General features: G+C 42.9%; 1 protein-coding gene across 1 annotated transcript in view; it reads left to right on the top strand.

Annotated features, from left to right (window-relative positions):
- Nucleotides 1–22548, top strand: part of NTRK2 (neurotrophic receptor tyrosine kinase 2) — a 292678-nt gene that overhangs the window by 253616 nt on the left and 16514 nt on the right. Inside the window, exon 16 of the mRNA XM_040417023.1 lies at nt 1606–1840. Coding sequence (XP_040272957.1) covers nt 1606–1840 — 235 coding nt within the window. The remainder of the gene's footprint in view (nt 1–1605; nt 1841–22548) is intronic.

The raw sequence follows: 22548 nt of genomic DNA, 5'->3' as shown, positions 1-22548 counted from the left end.
CTATCCATGATGCAGCTACTGCCTGCCACTCAAGACAAGTAGAGTCTTCCTTTGTCAGCAAGCAGTTCATTTGTAAGCGTTTAAGGGCAGGGTCATTGCTTTTATTTCCACTGTTTGTCATTTTAAATGCATGCTGCCTACTTTGATTGCAAATCACAGCACAATCTGTTAGCACTTTATTCATAAAGGTGGTTATTAATTTTGACTTGAATGAAGCCATGTACATGTATATCAGGTCAAGCCAGTTATACACATAAACCATTATTTAGGAGAAAATGTGCTAGTATTAGATATACACAATAGTAAATTTATATAAGATACTTTTTTTGCCAAATGTGTGTTTTTTTGGGGCCAACAAAAATTTATATTTGGTTGTGATTTGATTTAAAGTTGTATCCATTATGAGTTATTACACATTACGGCTAGGCTAGCTACCATTAATCTTATAGTTGTCACATCTCTACTTTATGACCTGTTTAGCTTTGACTATGTGATATGATTTATGTTTGATGCACCTACCTATCTGTTTTCTGTATCTTGGAGACAATGTTTATTTAAGACAGTGAGAAATAATTTTCATCGTATTCACATGAAAGATATTACTACAGAATAAATATTGTAAAAAGACAAATGATTTATTTTTGGGCAACAAGGTCATAGATACACAAATCAAATTGGTTATGAATTTCCCCAAAATATTGCAATGTAAGCAAATCTGAAACTTTTTTGATTCACCCCACACAAATTGCTCAAAAGGGTGGTCACCATTTTACAGATCAAAAGAAAGAGATGGCCTCTGCTACCAAAAAGGGATAATTTCTTCATTAAAAAAAAATCTAACAGTGCAGTCTGTTTTTCAACAGGCTGTATATAGCCATATATGTCACTTTGACATTATTAATACTGTCTTGGCGCTAAAGAGCTTGAAAGGCATTGGATACAGTCCTAGGAGTCCCAGAGTGTCATACACAACCTTTCAGGGCAATTGTGGCACTTTCAATTAAGGTTAAATTTATTCAGACTGAATAGAATCTGACGGACAATTCGACCAAGTTGACTGAAATGAATTTTGCTCATCTCTATAAGATAAAATTCTGGCTGCACATAGCTATCACTAGGAGGCATTAAACAAGTTTGAATCCAGTAACAAAAACAGTATGCACTAACCCCTAAACACCTCCTAGTGAATGATATGCTGTAATAAGAAAAGAATCAGCAAATATTATACCTCCAGTGCATTTAAAGGGCATATGACATCAGTAAATGACCTATTGTTCAAATTGTATTTTTATGAATTTTTAGTGATTTTTAAAAAATGTTTCTTTTCATTACCTTTATCTAAAAAGTACCTACAATCATGCAGAAAATGAGTAAAAAACTCACCAAAAATTCTTAAAGATGTATGTTTGTTCCCATTTTCCGAGCTCCTACCTACTCCTGTCAGCAGTTCAGCATGGTAAAAACTGCTGACAGATTCACATTAAGTTAGCATTCCTGAAATATTTAGTATTTAGAATTATCTTCCTATATGCGGTGTTGCAAAGCTATACAAGGGTCTAGAAACGTGTTGTATTTTGTATGAACTCATTGTTTCTCTACTTTCAGGGCCCATGGACCAGATGCTGTTCTTATGGCAGAAGGAAACCGTCTTGCAGAGCTCACTCAATCCCAGATGCTTTATATAGCTCAGCAGATTGCAGCAGGTATGGTTTACCTGGCCTCTCAGCACTTTGTCCACCGAGATCTGGCCACAAGGAACTGTTTGGTGGGAGAAAACCTCTTAGTGAAGATTGGAGATTTTGGAATGTCTAGAGATGTCTATAGCACTGATTACTACAGGGTAAGATGATTGTCACAGTCATTTCAATAATAATGGGATTAAGCAACATCTTTCATGTCCACATTAATTACTTCATGGGGATGATTGTAATGAGATGCATGCATGGAAAGGGAACACGGATGAGATCATAACATACTTTGAGAACTGGCAGCATTTTAAAAACAGCATTACATCATTTGTGATAGTCTTACATTTACATAACAATAGCGCTAACATAAAAACTATTACAAAGACATTATTTCAAGACACTATCAAACTGGTGTAAAGTAGAACTGGCTTAGTTGCCCATAACAGCCAATCAGATTCCACCTTTCATTTTGAACAGCTCCTTTGGAAAATTAAAGGAGGAATCTGATTGGTTGCTATGGGCAACTAAGCCAGTTCTACTTTAAACCAGTTTTGATAAATGACCCTCGATATTACTAAAAGGTGAGATGTACAACACATATAGAGAAATAATTATGGCTATAACTTAGTCTTTAATACATGGATATGTGCTGAATTACATCTGTAATACAGCACCCGTAGAAGTCTGTCAGCTCATACTATACCTTTGTGCACCTCAGAGTTAAAAAAAAACTGGTGACATGTTTGATTGGATGCTGTATTATGTAGTTATTTCCCCCTAAAAGCATTGCTTCTAGGGAGGAGAACCATACATCTGCATTTTCTGTTCCATTATAGGAAAACTGAAAATGGCAGAGGGCTGAGTTCTTTACATGACGGACACCAATGGCACCCAACGGAGTCTACTGACTTATAATGTCATCCGTCGAGCCCCATCTTGCGCTGTTACAAATATGACAGGATCTGCAATGAAGGCTCCAAACTGAGCCTCCACAGAAGTTAGCTTAAGTACTTTTCAATCGGCCCTACAACACAAAGCTGCAATACATGTACTGTACATAAGCAGTTAGTGGAAACCACTGCACCCTGAAAACTGTAGCCCTTTCTTACAGGGCCATCCTTAGGCTTGGGCCTAATGGAAAACCTGTCGCTCAGTGTTTTATAACACTAGGACCGATCTCATCCAAGCTGCACACAGTGTAACTCCCTGAGGCTTGAACTGGAACTTGTTCACACGTGTGTCCTGTACCAACCATGGGTTTATTTCAGTGAATTTGAGTCATTTAACCCATGGTCAGTCCAGGACACACACAGACTCTGGAATATGGACTTGTGAATTCAGTCTAGCACTGTGGGAGAGATTTATCAAAACTGGTGGAAAGGAAAACTGGCTTAATTGCCCATAGCAACCAATCAGATTCCACTTTTCATTTCTCAAAGCTCCCTTGGAAAATGATAGGTGGAATCTGATTGGTTGCTATGGGCAACTAAGCCAGTTTTCCTTTCCACCAGCTTTGATAAATCTTGCCCTGTGTGTTTTCTCAGATATCATCAAACAAATACACTATTAGCGTTGACTGTCATCCTTACAATATTACTGTATGAGCATCTGGTTTAATACAGGTGCTCCTTAAATACATGATTTTAAGGAAATGATAATAAAAGAAGAAATTCACTGCACTTTTATGTTTAGTCTTCAGGAATAAGATAAGGATATATCATTATATACTGTACATACAGATCATCATTAGTATGCATTAATAACATGTTGTGTTCTGATGAGCGCTAATTAGGTAAAATCTTGTAGCTAGAGATGAGAGAATTTCTAAAAAATTTGATTTGGCCGTTTTGCCGAATTTTTGGAAAAAATTTGGTTCGATCCGAACTTATTCGTGGCGAACCGCGTTAAGAAACGGCTATTTCCTGGCTGCAGAGAGCCTTTATAGTGGTGTAGAACACTGTGCCTTGCAGTAACACGCATAGGGAGTCTGCTGTGGTAGTGAAATAATACTGTGAGTCAGTATGACATGCAGATGACAGGCGTCGCTCTTAGAGTCACTGCACACCTCACTTATTTGGGCAGTCACGGGCCAAAACTGACCAAATAACTCACTTATGAACTCAGCCTTACAAGTCAATGTTAGTGTGAAGAAGAAGCGCACTCCTTTTACACAGCTGATTCCACATAGATGTCTACAGAACCTATTCTATTAAACGCCTATACAAGTATAGTTCCCCAACAGAGTGGGGAGGGTGTCAGCAGTAAGTTTGTGTTGACGTCACTGATTATTTTGCCCTCCCTCTGATCCGTCAGAACAATAACCCCCAAAATATGGATCCTGTCTTTTAAGCATCTGCCTTTACTTGGTCAGCATTTGGTCAGTAATCTATCATTAATGCTAAAGGCAAAAAAAAACAGGCATGGATCCAAAACAGAGATGACAGGTGAATAGAATATTTGCATGTCTTCTGTGTTTTGTACCCACTACTGCTTTTGGCTACCAAATAATAAGCAAATTCTGATGCAAAATAGGGACCATGTCATGCAGGCCTTACAGCTGTTACATAGACAAGATCCGTTGTGCGTCAAATTTTTCCTTCCTTCTGACAGATCAGAAGAATGGTCAAATAAATGATGATGTCAGCAAGGCCGAAAGGTAAATTAATGGCCCAGTCATGAAGTGGGGAGGGTGGGAACAGAATGAGAAGTCCACAGAGTGGCCCTATGACATAGTAGTGAGGTGGAAGCAGCATGAAGAGACCATAGAGTGGCACAATGACAGTGTGGAGGTGACAGCAGCATGAGGAGGCCACAGAGTGGCACAATGACAGAGTGTGGAGGTGGCGGCAGCAGCAGCATCAGGAGGAGGCCATAGGGTGGCACAATGGCAGTGTGGAGGTGGCAGCAGCATGAGGAGGCCACAGAGTGGCACAATGACAGAGTGTGGAGGTGGCGGCAGCAGTAGCATCAGGAGGAGGCCACAGGGCGGCACAATGACAGCGTGGAGGTGGCATCAGCAGCAGCATGAGGAGACCACAGAGTAGCACAATGGCAGAGTGTGGAGGTGGCAGCAGCAGGATCAGGAGGAGGCCACAGGGTGGCACAATGACAGTGCTGAGGTGGCAGCAGCATCATCAGGATGCCATAGAGTGGCACAATGACAGAGTGTGGAGGTGGCGGCAGCAGCATCAGGAGGAGGCCACAGGGTGGTACAATGACAATGTGGATGTGGCAGCAGCAGGATCAGGAGGAGGCCACAGGGTGGCACAATGACAGTGTTGTGGTGGCAGCAGCATCATCAGGATGCCATAGAGTGGCACAATGACAAAGTGTGGAGGTTGCAGCATCAGCATCAGGAGGAGGCCACAGGGTGGCACAATGACAGTGTGGAGGTGGCAGCAGCATCAGGAGGCTACAGAGTGGCACAATGGCAGAGTGTGGAGGTGGTGGCAGCAGCATCAGGAGGAGGTCACAGGGTGACACAATGACAGTGTGGCAAGGTGACATAGTGTTGAGGGAGCAGCAGCATCAGGAGACCACAGAGTGGCAAGGTGACTTAGTGTAGAGGTGGTGGCAGCATCAGGAGACCGCAGAGTGGCAAGGTGACATAGTGTGGAGGTGGCAGCAGCATCAGGAGACCACAGAGTGGCAAGATGACATAGTGTGGAGAAAGCTGCTCATCAGCGACTCTAGACTCAAGTTGCTGCTCATGGAGATGGAACTGCTCCTACGCCCCCACCCTGCCACAGCAGCCATGGCAGAGGAACATGAGTGCAGAGGGCCCCCCGGTCAGACCTGCGAGAGGATAAATGATGGCGCAGATAGGCAGCGGACTACATAGGATGTCTCTATAGTAGTTCAGTTTGTCCTCCCTTTTAGCGGGTGTAAAAAAGGCCCCCATTTTGGACAGGTAGCGAGGCTCCAACAAGGTGGAGAGCCAGAAGTCATCCCTCTGTCAAATGGTGACAATTCAGCTGTCACTACGCAAGCAGGTGAGCATGCATCGGGCCATTTGTGCAAGTGACTTGGAGGGACTCCCTGGCTCCATCTCCACTGCATACTGCCATGGTGTGTCTGGGCCCTCTGCCTTGTCTTCCTCATCGCCCTATAGCTCCTCTGGCTGCTCCTGCTCCTCCTCTTCTGTCATCTGTGTAGAAAAACCACCATTTTTCTACACATTGCTTGTGCTCCAATATCCTCCTCCTCCGGTTCAGCCCCCACAGGGCTCATGTGGCCGTGAGATTTAGGCACCATGTCTCCAGTCACATGACCAGCTAGATTTACCAGCATCTGTTCCAGGACATAAAGCAGTGGAATGACATTGTTCATCCCGTAGTCCTGGCGACTGACAAACAACATGGCCTCCTCAAAGGGCCTGAGTAAACGGCAGGTGCCAAGCATGAGTTGCCACTGGCTGACATCGAAGTTACACAGGGGAGTACTCCTATCTGCTTGGATCATCAAGAAATTGTTTATGGCCTTTCTCTGTTCGTATAGTGGGTCCAACATATGGAGGGTGGAATTCCAACGGGTGGAAACGTTGCATATCTGCCTATTGTTGGGGGATGCCGTTCTGCCGCTGAAGCTCAAGGAGGGTGTGCTTTGCGGTGTACGAGTGGCTAAAGTGCATGCAAAGTTTCCTGGCCATTTTAAGGATGTCTTGCAGATGGGTGGAAGACTTCAGGAACCGCTTGACAACCAGATTGAACATGTGAGCCACAGTGCATGGCTCAGCCCTCCTTGAGCATTTCCTCCCCTTAGTGACTCTGTTTGCCCAGGCGAACGAGGTGCAGAACAGCATGACACCGCCGTGCCCTGCACATGTGGTATGATGGAGGGGCACTGTGAATTGTCCCTGCAGTGGAGGCTGAGGACACGGTGGAGGATGAGGAGGCAGAGGCGGACATTGTCGCAGGACCAACTGCGTGAGAGTGTGGAGGCGAGAGCAGTGTGACCTGGCCAAGGTGTAGCTGTGCAGGAACCACATTCACCCAGTGGGCCATAAAGGACATGTATTTTCCTTGACCGTAGTTACAGCTCCACAAGTCGACGCTGCCGTGCACTTTGGCAGACACCGACAGGCTCAAGGACTGGCACACCTTCTGTTCTACATACGTGTGCAGGGCTGGTACTGCCTTTTTGGCACAAAAATGATGGCTTAGCACTCTTCACCTCGGCTCGGCACAAGCCATCAGTTCTCTGAAAGGTGCAGAGTCCACCACTTGGAAAGGGAGGGACTGCAGCACCAGCAACTTGGCCAGGAGAACATTCAGCTTCTGCACCGTTGGATGAGTGCACGCATACTGTTGTCTCTTGGCAATCGCTTCGGTGATCGATTGCTGATGGAATGAGTGACGAGGAGTAGGAGGAGGAGCAGGAGCATCAGGACCAGCAGATGATGGGAAGGACAGACATCTCTCTTCGGCTGAGGTGGTGGAGCCTTGACTGCCTGAAATAGGGTGTGTGCTATTGGGTGATGCAGTGGTTGCTGCGGCAGGCTGGACCACCACATCGGAGCCACTGTTCTCCTAGGCCACTTTGTGGTGACGCTGCATATGTTGACGCAGATCTGTGGTGCCAACATTGGCACCCTGGTCACGCTTCACCTTCTGCCCACAGATTCTAAAAATGGCCATGTTCACCTCCGAGTAGGTGATTTTACCCTCAACACTCCGCACTGACTGACTGCTACCGCCGCTGCTTTTGTGAACCCCTGCACCACTACTTTCCAGACAGGTAGGCTCCTGCGAAGCGGGTGGTCTACCCCGGGTACGTTTGGCTCCCAACCTCCCACTGCTGCCCCCCTGCTGACCCCTGGCCACACGAGCAACTTGCTGGCTCTGCCGCTGCCTCACGAGCAAGCTGCCACCCTCTTCTCCCGATGATGATGAAGCCCCTAATTCACCCGGCTCCCAAGTGCGATCAGCTACATCATCATCATCAAGTACTGTCTGCACGTCACTGATGTCCTTAGAGGTCTCTGGGTCAAGAGCCTGACCGCTCACAACACCAGCTCCCATGCCACTCTCCTTATCACTACTTGCCCGCCTACAGGAGGAAGCGGCAGATGTCCTCATCTGGCCAGTCAAGATGTCCTCCACATCTTGACTGGCCAGTAGCTGCTGACTGTCCTCTAGTAGCTCGTCCTCTCTGTATAGTGGAGCTGAGCCCACAGCATATAATACTTCTCTGGCTGAGGGAACAGAAAAAGACAGAGGCAGGTTGAGGACAGGTGAGGGCACAGGGCCTGCTCTCGGGCCATGCCAACTAAGGGTTGTCTCTGACGAACCCACCGACTCTTGGCTGAAGGTGTCTGATGTCACTTGGGACGAAGTGGATGACCGAGTCAACTATTCAAGAACCGCTGGGTTGCTGGTCAAGACATGACCGCTAGATGACACTGGGAGCTCAGGCCTCTCGCTGCGACTCCTGCAGCCACACCACCTTACTCTGCTACGACCTGTGCTTCTCCAGAAACATTTATGCCTCTGCCACTCCACTGTGCAGGGCTGGCACTTCTCTGCCTTACATACTGTTAGATCAAATAAATAAATAAAAAGGAAATTAAAACACCCCAAAAAAGTCTTTAATTTTCTCACTTCACCACACAACGGCTAATAAGCCCTTTTTTTCCCCACTAATACATGCCAAAAAGGGCTTTAGAACATATAACTGCACTGCTGAACGGCAAATAGGCCCTTATTATTTTCCACTTGTACACGCCACGAAAGGCTTTAGAACATATAACTGCACCACTGAACGGCAAATATATATTTTTTTGCCACTAATACACACCAGAAAGGACTTTAGAACATATAACTGCACCGCTGAACGGCAAGTATATATATTTTTCCACTAATACACTTCAAAAAGGGCTGTAATTTTCTCACTTCACCACACAACGGCAAATACTTTTTTTTGTGCCAGTAATTCACGCAAGAAAGTGCTTTAGAACATATAACTGCACCACTGAACGGCAAATATATATATTTTTGCCACTAATACATGCCAAAAAGGGCTGTAATTTTCTCACTTTACCACACAACGGCAAATATTTTTTTGTGGCACTAATACACGCAAAAAAGTGCTTTAGAACATATAACTGCGCCGCTGAACGGCCAATATATATTTTTTTTGCCACCAATACACGCCAAAAAGGGCTTTAGAACATATAACTTTACAGCTGAACGGCAAATAGGCCCTTACTTTTTTCCACTTATACACGCCACAAAAGGCTTTAGAACATATAGCTACACCGCTGAACGGTAAATAATATATTTTATTGCCACTAATACACTCCAAAAAGGCTGTAATTATCTCACTTCACCACACAATGACAAATACTTTTTTTGTGCCACTAATTCACGCAAGAAAGTGCTTGAGAACATATAACTGCACCACTGAATGGCAAATATATATATTTTTGCCACTAATACACGCGAAAAAGGGCTCAAGATTTCTCACTTCACCACACAACGGCAAATTTTTTTTGTGCCACTAATACATGCAAAAAAGTGCTTTAGAACATAGAACTGCACCGCAGAACGGCAAATATATATTTTTTTGCCACTAAAACACGCCAAAAAGAGTTGTAATTTTCTCTTTTCACCACACAACGGCAAATACTTTTCTTGTGCCACTAATACACGCCAAAAAGGGTTTTAGAACATATAACTTCACCGCTGAACGGCAAATAGGCCCTTACTTTTTTCCACTTATACATGCCACAAAAGGCTTTAGAACATATAACTGCATTGCTGAACTGCAAATAGGCCCTTATTTTCTTCCATTTATACATGCCACAAAAGGCTTTAGAACATATAACTGCACCGCTGAATGGCAAATAATATATTTTTTTTTGCCACTAATACACGCCAAAAAGGGCTGTAATTTTTTCACTTCACCACACAACGGCAAATACTTTTTTTGTGCCACTAATACACACAAAAAAGAGCTTTAGAACATATAACTGCACTGCCGAACGGCAAATATATATTTTTTTGCCACTAATACACGCCAAAAAGGGCTGTAATTTTCTCACTTCCCCAAACAACAGCAAATACTTGTTTTTTGTGCCACTAATACAGGCCAAAAAGGGCTTTAGAACATATAACTGCACCGCTGAACGGCAAATGGGCCTTTATTTTTTTCCACTTATAAACTCCACAAAAGGCTTTAGAACATATAACTGCACCGCTGAACGGCAAATAATATATATTTTTTGCCACTAATACACGCCAAAAAGGGCTGTAATTTTCTCACTTCCCACACAACAGCAAATACTTGTTTTTTGTGCCACTAATACATGCCAAAAAGGGCTTTAGAACATATAACTGCACCGCTGAACGGCAAATATAGATTTGTTTGCCACTAATACACGCCAAAAAGGGCTGTAATTTTCGCACTTCACCACACAACAGCTAATAAGCCCTTTTTTTCCCCACTAATACAAGCCAAATGCTTTAGAACATATAACTGCACCGTACAAGGGCAAATAAGATGTAGAAATATTTCCTTGTAATAAACCCTGTTAATGGCTGTATCAAACAGCACTTGCATCCCAATAACAAGAACGGTTTGCTGGAATTACAGCGCTGTATAATGGCAATTTGGATCCCCAGTCAGTGCAGAAAGGTGTAATAGGATTGTTCCTATTACCCAGGCTATAACCTACCCTACTGAACCCTGTTCTGCTTCAATACTGTGGAATGTTTCCTCCCTATCCTTTCCCTGAACTTCTATACAGCAAAATAAAAGTTTTAAAGTATTTTTAGCACTGTCCCTAGCGCCTGCTGACTTCTCTCCCTACACTAAGTACACTGGAAAATGGCTGAATCCAAGATGGCTGAGGCTATTTATAGGGCTGTGACATCACAGGGCTGGCTGTTGATTGGCTTCATGCATGGCATTGTGGGCGATCCCTCGTTCCCAGAGTTCCTTGCTCCATGTCCAAACACGTGCAGCAGCAATTTTTTTTTTAAATGCGATTCGTTACCACTAAGCATGAGAAAATTTGGATTCAGTGCAAATTGAATTTTTCTTGAAATTCGAATCAAATTCCACTTCATCAACTTTGATTCGCTCATCTCTACTTGTAGCTATATATATATTGTATGTAGTGATTATTGGCTTCTCAGCAATTTTTCTCAGAGTTCACGTTCAAGTTTCCTAGGTTACAAATCCAACAAATGAGCAGGAGACGAGCAGGCGACATCTATTGGAGTACAGAAATCAGGACTTTCAGTTTTCCATCTGTTGCAGAGATCTTAAAATATAATGACGCCATTTTGACTTAAGTTAATTTGTGCATTTTCTAGTTCACCAAATGTTTACTAGGAAAAACAGTATACCATGCCATATTTTTCATCCATGTGCCCTACATATTTCTGCCCATAGTGCACTGAATAATTCTTTTTTAAGGGGTCATGCACACATCCATATTTTTTTGCTGATCCGTGTGGCTGTTCCACAAGTTATACAACGTGTCCTAGTCTGGTCCCTATAGCAGACAAGAATGGCCCTTTCCATTGATGGGAGTGAGAAAAATGCTGTACGTGCACGGACAGTATCCGTAGTTTGTCAATCTGTTGTTTGCAGACTGACATATGCAACGACAGCCCAGGAGGAGCGAGTGGAGGATGGGATGGGAGTGGTAAAAGCTTCTGACACACAGATTACAGTGGCAATCCTAATGCTGACATCCCCCTCCATTGAATGTCAATGCTTTTTCTCCCTTGAGGCACACTAGGATATTGAGGCTCCTGCCTGATGGTAATTTTCGATGCCCTTCTGACAGTCTTCTGACAGTGTGCTAGGTAGTGATGAGCGGCAGGAGCAATATTCGAATTCGCGATATTTTGCGAATATTTGGGCGAATATTCGCCATATATTCTAGAATTCGCGAATTCATGATCTCCAGGCATTATTTTCTTGATTGCGATATTCTAAATATTCGCGAATTCTCGAAGTGCCGATATTCGCGATTAAAATTCGCAATTCGAATATTCGTGATTAACACTAGTGCTAGGCAGGAGTGTAGATGCATCGAATGGTGTTGGAGTCAGTGACCAGGCCAGTTGGGGAAAATAAATAGATCTGTCCTTACTAAAGTTCAGAATAGGAGTAGTAGTTCATCTAACGGTATTAAGGCACCATCCCAACAGCAGTTCACAGGGCAGTTCTTTCCCAAGAGCAATGTAAGGATAGAGAGCAGTAATGATGGGGGTTGAGGTACTTCTCTCTGTCTTTCTAAAGTCTCTCTCTCAGCAGAACCTAAGGCATACAATTGAGGTTTTTGGTACAGGTTCTGTAACTCCCAGGATTAGAGGCACAAAAGTAAGATACAGCTGGTCAAACCGTCTCAAAGTGTGAAAGGGTGCATTGGCAATATTCCCTTTCACAACAGCAATATCTCATCAGACTTCAGTGATAACTCATTTCAACTTGCCGGAGCTCATACATTTGAATACTGTACGGGGACAAACCTCCGTGCAGGATTCAAACAAAGTTTTGAGCGAAGTGACTACAGATCTAGGATGCAAAGCTCGCTTTGCTCATCACTACTGAGGAGCAAGCAGACATGTCCTCTCAGTAGAACAGCTAGGCTGGAAACTCAGTACTGCCTAGGGGGCAGTCCTAGGTCCATCTCCTAGTATCCTAAGGCCCCCTTCACAACAGCAAGTTTTCTGCACGGGTGCACTGAATCCTGACCCATTAATTTCAATGGGTCTGTGTATATAAACTTTTTTTCACACATCAGTTGTGCGTTGCATAAAAAATGCAGCATGTTCTATATTCTGCGTTTTTCACGCAACCCTGGCCCCATAGAAGTCAATGGGGCTTCAGTGAAAAACGTTATTGCATCCGAAAGCAAGTGCGGATGCAATGCGTTTTTCACTGATGGTTGCTAAGAGATGTTGTTTGTAAACCTTCAGTTTTTTATCACGCGCGTGAAAAACGCATCAAAACGCATTGCACCCGCGTGGAAAAAACTGAACTGAACGCAATCGCAGACAAAACTGACTGAACTTGATTGCAAAATGGATGCAAGTTTCACTGAACTCACCCTGAACGCATCCTGACCTAATCCTTCACGCTCGTGTGAAAGAGGCCTAAAGTGATTGAGTCAGGGTTGTTACTGGGGCGGGCGGGGGGTAACGACGTTGGCCAGGGGTCCCCAATAAACCAACCTTTTGCAAGTACCCTATTCTAGGGTACTGCACATACGTACACGGTCATGTGCATGAGGCCATATAGGAGGAGTGAGTACATGGTGAGGCGGCAAAATCTTCATTATTTATTGCAAAAGGCTTTTATTTATTTTCATGTTTATAGAAAAGACTTGCATCATCATGGTCTCAGGTATGATCAGGCCTTTGTGTTCCATCCTGAGAATATACAGGCCAAGAAATTCAGCTGAATTCCTTGCCTCTTACGTATTAACCCATGAATTGTGCACATATTTGAGGATCATGTCTGTTGTACTACCGAGCTGTTGCCTAGGAGCCAATTAATTCAGATCTCAAGCACTTCATCTGCGAACAACACAAGAGATACTATTCAGAGGTTGCTAGGAAACCTCCTCTGCAGTACAAAAGTAAAACTGATTTAAAGGGGTTAATGCACGTAAGCTACCAACATAGCCTATGCTTTAATTTCATTTTATTCCAACATTTATTTGGATTCTTTTAAATTTGCAGATATTTCTTTCAAAGGTACAAATGTACTCAGAGCCATCATTTGAAGTTCCAGTAACGCAGTGTAAAATCTGTTACAAGTCCCCACCTACCATTTGCCTAAAGTTCACATCACCATTTTGCTTTCTGTTCTTCTGATCCGTCAGAAGAAGAGAGAGAGAAAAAAAACAGGATCCAGTAAAAAAAAAAGGATCCTGTTGCATCAGTTATGCATAGAATTGCATAGTATCCGTTTTTTTACGGAATCCTGTAAAAAAAAAAAAGAGAGATCCTATGCGATCCTATGCATAACTGCATAACTGCATTGCATATGATCCTGTTTTTTTTTTTTTGATGGATCAGAAGAACGGAAAGATAAACGGTGATGTGCGCTTGGGTATACGGTTTATTACACATTTTTTCTACCTCCTTAAAAAGGTTTACTATAACCGATGGCACTAAACAGAGAAACAGGAAACCACCTTTTAGGGGTTAATCAGATGTCAGTGAATGATGGACGTCTCCTGTCTGTGTGCTCCATGGACTAGACACATATCAGTTGAGTTTAATGCGTTTATTCACAAATCCTTGGTTTTCCACTGACTATGGAATGAAAACATGAACTACTTTGGTCCATGTGGTTGCTTAGACACTCCCAGTGAAGTCTATGGGACCATGAAAACCACTGACCTTGGTAGGACACAGTGTTCCAGCCTGTAATAATGCCTCCCCAGTAATGCCAAGATATAAAAAAAAAATATAGATACTCATCTGACTCCCTGCGCCATCTAAGATTGAGGCCACAGGCCTCTTCCAGCCTGAGATGCGCTATCCTGGCACTGGCAGTCACGATGACATCACTGCGACCTCTTGCACCAGGTCTCAGGCAGTGCAATGACACAATCATGTTAGCCTTCATCCAGACGTAGGCATGCATGACCACGTCATTGCACTGCCTGAGATCCGGCACAAGTGGTCATGATGATGTCATCGTGATCTCCTTCGCTGTTCTACTGCCTCATAGGATTCATGCCTAGTGGTCTGCGGTCAGTCATGCTGGGTGGGGACTAGAGCCATAGACTCCCGTGGCTCACCCTACATTGACGCCCCTTCAGAGGCAGCCTCAGGAGCCACATGCAGTCCGCGGGCCTTGTGCTTGAGTCCCCTGGTCTATGCCAAGCTAGCAAAATAACAGATTAAGTGTGGATTGACCAGTGGTTATGTGATGTTTCTTTAAAAAACAAAAGGTTTTGGCATTCTGGTGATTCCTTTAGTAGTCTCACACAAGAGACCTTCTGGCTTATGCTAGGACTGCTAAACTTACAGTTCATACCTGGTATGGAGGCAAATAATTATAGACTTGTAATTGCACTTGTAAGAAATAGCAGGCATTCTGGTCTCTGAAAAGCTATTTGAATCAGTACCATGAAGCTAATTTTAAATTAAAGTGGACGCAGGGGTGCTTCTAGCCTTTCTGCTGCCTAAAGCGAAAACTGAAACGCCTGGCTCAGGCAGCGCGATAATGATGACAACGACCTCTGACTGGCCACAGGAACTAGGGCCAAAGCCTATTAGAGGAAACGGTGGACCAGGGAGACATCACTGCTGTAGCAGCATTCAACTGTATTGCTGTCCTGAGTACAGCAATGCAGTTGAATATGCAGAGGCTCTTCTGGTGCCCCCCTCTTGCCCCTACCTGGTGCTGCCTGAGGCAATCGCCTCACCTGGCCTCATTGGTGGTGCACCCCTGCCTGCAGGGAGGAACAAAAATACCACACTTCAAAAAAGCTAAATTTTGCCAACTAAGAGAGGCCATAGGCCTAACTAACTCGGCCAAAGTCCTCAAAAATAAAAATACAGCCACAAAATGGGATATTTTTAAAAGCATCCTAAAATCTAATTGTGAGAGGTACATACCTTATAGGAATAAAAGGTTAAGGAGCAAGAAAAAAAAACTATGTGTATAAATAGAATGGTAAAGAAAGCAATAAATGAAAAACTAGAAGGAAAAAAATTGAATATGTAAAAAACTAATAAAAGCAGTCAAACTAGAGACCAAGAGATTAATTGCCAAAGAAAGCAAAACTACAGATGCGTTGTCTTGAAACAAAAGCCATTGAACAGCAATTGAAGGTGCTTGCTTAACACATTTAGTTTAGATAACACGACTCATAAAGCATGTGTGTTAATGTTAAATCTACTACATTTGTAACCCTAAAATATTCTTCAATTATATAAATGGTAAAAAGTATAAATCTGAAGGTTTTGGCCCTGTACATAGTAATAAGGGCAGAGTTGCAGAGAGCAATGAGGAGAAAGTAAAGCTATTAAATATTTTTTTTCTCCACTGTATTCACTGAGTTAAATAAACTGTCAGATGAAATGCAGAATGTTAAAGTAAATTCCCCATTAAAAGTGCCCTGTCTGACCCAGGAAGAAGTACAGCGGCGTCTTAAAAAGATAAAAATAGACAAATCGCCAGGACCAGATGGCATACACCCCCGTATCCTAAGAGAATTAAGTAAAGTCATAGCCAGACCCTTATTTCTGATCTTTAAGGACTTTATACTGACAGGGAGTGTTCCACAGGATTGGCGCTTAGAAAATGTGGTACCAATATTCAAAAAGGGTCCAAAAACAGAGCCCGGAAACGATAGGCCGGTAAGTTTAACATCTGTCATGGGTAAACTGTTTGAAGGTTTTCTAAGAGATGCTATCTCAGGGGTCAGTATTGGGCCCTATTCTCTTCAATATATTTATTAATGATCTTGTAGAAGGCTTGCACAGTAAAATATAAATTTGTGCAGATGACACTAACCTGTGTAAAGTAATTAACACGGAAGAGGACAGTATACTGCCACAGAGGGATCTGGATTGGAGGCTTGGGCATATAACTGGAAGATGAGGTTTAACACTGACAAATGTAAGGTTAGGCACATGGGAAAGAATAATGCAAGTCACCCATACATACTAAATGGTAAAACACTGGGTAACACTGGCATGGAAAAGGACCTAGGAATTTTAGTAAACAGCAAACTAAGCTGTAGAAACCAGTGTCAGGAAGCTGCTGCCAAGGCCAATAAGATAATGGGTTGCACCAAAAGGGGCATAGATGCCTGTGATGAGAACATAGTCCTACCACTTTACAAATCACTAGTCAGACATAGCAGAGCTGGAGAGGGTTCAGAGGAGGGCAACTAAAGTAATAACTGGAATGGGGGGACTACAGTACCCTGAAAGATTATCAAAATTAGAGTTATTCAATTTAGAAAAAAGAGGAACTGAGGGGAGATCTAATAACTATGTATAAATATATCAGGGGTCAGTACAGAGATCTCTCCCATCATCTATTTATACCGAGGACTGTGACGGTGACAAGGGGACATCCTCTGCGTCTGGAGGAAAAAAGATTTGTACACAAACACAGAAGAGGATTCTTTACGGTAAAAGCAGTGAGACTATGGAACTCTGCCTGAGGAGGCGGTGATAGTGAGTTCACTAAAAGAGTTCAAGAGGGGCCTGGATGTATTTCTGGAGTGTAATAATATTACAGGCTATAGCTACTAGAGAGGGGTCGTTGATCCAGGGAGTTATTCTGATTGCCAGATTGGAGTCGGGAAGGAATTTTTTTACCCTTAAGTGGGGAAAATTGGCTTCTACCTCACAGTTTTTTTTTGCCTTCCTCTGGATCAACTTGCAGGATAACAGGCCGAACTGGATGGACAGATGTCTTTTTTGGCCTTATAAACTATGTTACTATGTACCTACATTTGTGAGTGATGTCCATCTAAATTTATGGCACTTGATATGCAAATTTGAAGTGGTCAACCACAGCAGTGACAACCACTTTGGTTCTCTGACAGGGGAGGTTCTTCCCTGTTCTGACTCTGTCCAGTCATCGTTGACAGCATCACAGCAGCCTGCAGCAGCATGATCTTGCGAGATATAGCAAATCTTATGAGACCATGTTGTATACTAACTTCAGCCAGGACATCTTCTTGCACAGACGAGAGAGAGACTTGCCACAGCCACCACCACAGAGACGAGCCTGAAGCTCAGCCAGAAGTAGTTTGCAGCGTGGTCTTGTGAGATTTGCTATTTTGCAAGATCATGCTGCAGCAGGCCGCTCTGTTGCTTTCTGCAATGTTTGGACAGCGTCATATCAGCAAGGAAACCTCCTCAGTGGTTGCCAGCTCCATGGCTAACCACTTTAAATTTTCATATCAGGTTCTGTAAGTTTAGGTGATCATATCTCAAGAACTTGGGGTTGCATGCAGATAAACAATTTCACTTTTTTAATATGGTGATTGGCCTAAAGGCTAAAATTTTATTTAAGTTAGACCAGGACCATGGTAGTCTTCCATCACTGTTGAGCTAGTAAAATCTTTAAGGTGTTGGCCACTTTCTGGTTACTGTTGACCAATGTATTTGTCAGATGTTTACATGGCACTTACTAATAGAGTCTTTGTTGAAATTCTGCACCATTTTCTGTATTCCATAAGGCATGCCCCCTTGCTTGCCAAGTCATTTGTGCTCTCCACACAGAGGTCCTGTCCATAAAATTGCTGCTGATGGATGGTCATGTGACCAGGCAAATCACCTCCATGTGATGTCTCTTCCATTAAAATACACTGCACCTGCCATCTGCACTTTTTCTACAGGGAGTTGAGTGTATGTGCAGTGCGTTTGAATGGAGGGGGTATCGTAGAGAGATAATTTGTCTGGTCACATGACCATCCATCAGCAGCCATTTTATTGACAGGACCTGTGTGTGGACAGCACAAAAGACTTTGTAAATAAGGGAGCATACCTTATGAAATGTAGAAAATGGTGCAGATTTTCCACAAAGACTATATTGGTATAATCATCTCACAAATGCATTGTTCTACAATAACCAGAAAGTGGCCAACTCCTTTAATCAACTGTCATCACTATTACAGTCAGTTTTCACCTGCAAGATGCAGTCCAATGTAGACTTCATATGATTGTGGTGTCTAGGAGATGCGCTATATTTGAGGAGTGAAATACAGATACCGCCATGAGTACTAGCCAATTTAAGTGCATCATAACCTTAACAGGAAAACTAGATCTCGCACCCAACTGTAATGTACAATAAATTGCTGATTGAATAATTGAATAAGTGTTGTGGTGCTTACGTTGCAGAAGCTACCTTAGTGAGGGTTACTTACCGTTACTGCTAGTGCATTATTTAATCTGTTGTTGGCATAGTCACCTAGTTGTAGCATTAACTGCAATGCAGCAATATCCTCAGTCTGGTAGTTAACATAATAATGTTAGGATAATACTTCATCTTGTTGCATTTTAGTTTAGCCCGTTTTCCATTTTCTGCATTCTTAAGCAAAGAGTTAAACTGTGAGCTTCCGAGCTGTAGAGCGCTTGTTGATTGCATGGGTCCTGCGCATTCCCGGACTCAGTTTCCATGGCAGCCGACCTGCTCTGCTTGAAATAGGCAATTCAGAACAAGGAAGGTAGAGATGGGAAGAAGTCATTAGTTTTTCAATTAGTATGCAGCACCATTACTACAGTTTGCTTTCATGCCACATGTGTATTATTTGTACATATTTTAACAGGTAAAGGTTGTTTTTTAGAGCTATGTGTGTCAGTGCCTATTGGGAGTGGTGGTGTGCTGAGGATGAAGGGAGTTATGGCAGTCAAATTACAAGCCCCCCCCCCAAGAATAATTTTTGCAGGAAGCTTTACTGGCCTCTGATTTGAATGTGACGGCAGAGAAATGCTTATTACATCATCAAAGTAGATTGATACAGTAATATATACGTCTTTATGTGGGTTTCCTCCAGGTACTCCGGTTTCCTCCCACACTCCAAAGACATACTGATAGGGAACTTAGATTGTGAGCCTCGTTGGGAATGTTTGTGCACCAAAAGGTAATATAAATGAAGGGGTAAAATAACCAATGTTATCACCTTTATTCTTGTCATTGATGCCTAAGGCATAAAATGAAGCTCCTGGGTTCCTGTGTAAAATTAAGACCCCCAGCTACTCTGTACCATTTATAATACTGCCACCTTCTTATGTGACAGAAGTCCTCTAGCCTCTTAGGCCCAGGGTCCAGGTGTGACTGTTATCTCTGCACCCCCTATGGTAGTTCCTGTAATGCACAGACTGTGGAGAATTCTCCCGGGGGGCTTTCTGTGTATTAGGATAACACAGAGGCCTATACAGCAGCCTAATGCAACATAAAAATAACATAATCTTCTGGACCATGGCAACCTAGGGACATGTAGTCCATAAATACATAATTCAAACCTATAACCATGACAGCTCCGTGCAGATGCCAGAGTACTCACTGTAGGCCAGGAGAACCCCAAAATATCTCCATTGTAGATCAGTCTAACTCCAAAATATCTCCATTGTGAAAGTAAAATGACTGTGATGAGGTGTTAAATCATACCTATTTTTTGTATGTCACTTGAAGCTCCACAAACAATACAAGGAAATCCTGAAAAATGCTTTAAAGAGGACATTTCAGCTTCCTGAATAATTCAGTTTTAGTAAATACTTGTATTTTCCAGGAAATAAAAATTCAGGAACTGTCACGAAATCAACTCGTGACTGACAAATATAGGCACTGAGCAACAGGAGTTGTCACCCGTGAGTAGTTTATTGGAGTTCATACATGAATTTACAGGTAAAGCTACAGATACAAGTTCCCATATTGAGGCAAAAGAAGGAGAACTGACTTAGAGACATCCAGAAAACACATCCGCCCCTCCCCTGTCTGTACTATCATTAGCAGGAGTCATGTTTCACTTCAAACCCCCCCCCCCTCCGCTCATGAGGTCATCAGCATATCTTATCTCTGGTACCAGGGAGATGTGAAGACCATCACTGCAACCCCCACTATGTAATATAACACACACTTACTAATAAGTGCATCTTGTCTTTCCTCAGGGGTGTGGCACTTCACAATTAGACACTGTCAGCACTGATTGGACAGTGTCACAGTGCTTAGGTTCCCACCCAAATTGACACAGTTTACTGACAGATCCTGTCTGTTTGAAAATCTGAATATTTGTTAGATGTAAGGAAACGCTAGGTGCAGTAGGTGTATACTACATACAATATCTATGTTTGCAAAGCAAGCAGATTTGTACAACTATTGTGTAAATGGTAGTTATACTATAGAGCCTTCATTTGCTTTCCATATGTATCAATATGTGTATCCAAAAATAATCAAAAAAAATGTGGTTGATGATCTTCACTAGAGATGATCGAAGGTTTGAAAAATTTAATTTGGCTGCTTCACTGGACAACAAGAAATTAGATTTGTTGCAAATTACTTCCATTACATTCCATTGTATGAAACGGGAGCAATTACAGGGAACGGTGACTGCGCTGCCCCTGTCATTTGACCCCTCAAATGCCGCATTCAGCGCTGATCATGGCATCTGTGACTCACATTTACTTGTTCAGGGATTAGGCTACTTTCACATTAGCGACAGCCTTCTCCAGCGGGCTGTTCCAGCGGGTGAACATCCTACAGGATCTGTGCTGCCGCTAGTGCACCCGCCGGAACAGCCTGCTGGAGAAGGCAGCTGCTAATGTTAAAGTAGCCTTAATCAGGGATTATGTCATCGCGCGCCCAGGACGATCACGTGGTGACGTCATCACGCTCCTCACAGGTCCTTTGGCGAGTTTTCTCCAGCCTCTCTGTGAGCAAGGAGATGAGGTGAGTATAATTTATTTTTGATTTTTAGCCACCATCTTAGGAAAAAACGTTTTGTTACCACAAAGCGAGAGGAAATTCGGCTTCATGGCGATTCAAATTTTTCCTGCAATTCAGATCGAAGTCCTCTTTGGATATTTCGCTCAACACTAAACTGCACTAATAGAAAATCCCTTGCCACAGTGCTCCTGCTTTTTATGGCACGGTATTGAACCACATTGCTAATGTTGCTGCAGCGTTGGTGCCTGGTAGCTTCTGGTCATACCCATTGGGATTAGAAGTCAACACGAGATTTCACATTTGACATACAATAAATTGTGGGCAAAATCAGTGGTTTGGCGTAGGTGAAAGCTAAATATGCATTAACTTTCACACTGAAATAATCTAAAGGCAGAGTTACATTTGCAGGAAAATAAGCTGATAAAAAAATTCTAGAGCAGTTTCATCTTTAACACAGTCATAAACTAAGATTAAGTTCGCATCATGCTTGGCTTCAGTTAGACAAATGTGTGTCATTGTGGCATATATTTGGCCAATATACCTGTCTCAACCATATTAAAGAGAACACAGTATTCCTTTTTTAGCAGTGAGAGTGATTAGCAATTGTATGCTACTTTGTAGGCATAAATTTACGTAGGACAAATATGTTCATGACACTCTTCAATTGCTTCTACTGTAATGTCTGAACATGGTGTGAAGTGTAAAGGGGGAATATTAATCACCAATATTTATGCAAATATCAATAATTAATATTCATAAATGGGAGGAGCTGTCTGGTGATAACTCCACCCACTTATGCCTTTATATAATAACAATACCTTTGCTATGCTTAACACTAATCACTACGCTAGCTGCAAGCGCCTTACTATCACTATACTACGGCGGCGACTACTAAAAACACCATACACTGCATTATGAACAATAAGGAATATTTATTACACAATACAATTATATCAGTCTAGCAATACGTTATATCTATATATATTCATGGATCAATGGATATGAATATATATACATATAGACGTACACACCGCAATACAGAAACAGTACTACAATAAACACAATACAAGCCTAACTACACTACACAATCCCAAATTCCACCCCACATACTATCTATACATTACAATAATACATCATACACACAAATATCAGTAACCCACCCCACCTGACTATTCACTGTCCCTACGGGGTACGACGATGGTTAATGGTGGCCTCACAGGGGTGTAAACCGACCACAAACACAAAGGGTTAACAATGGGGATAATATCAGAACTGTACAGCAATGCAAGGGTAAATACCCTGCAAGTGTACAGTGGGGGGGGGGGGGGTGTGGCAGGGTTAGAGCAGGGGTTACCACCAGGGGTTAATCAGGGTAGGGAAAGGGTTACACGGTGGAGCAAGGGTTTGGGGGATCAGGGTGTCCAGTAACATGGCAAGGGTAAGGGGTTACAGGACCAGGGGTGATATGTGAGGGGTA

Source organism: Bufo bufo, chromosome 2 (assembly GCF_905171765.1).
Source record: "Bufo bufo chromosome 2, aBufBuf1.1, whole genome shotgun sequence".
NCBI lineage: Eukaryota > Metazoa > Chordata > Amphibia > Anura > Bufonidae > Bufo > Bufo bufo.
Note: the sequence above shows the minus strand (reverse complement) of the source record. Positions and strands in the feature narration are given on the sequence as shown.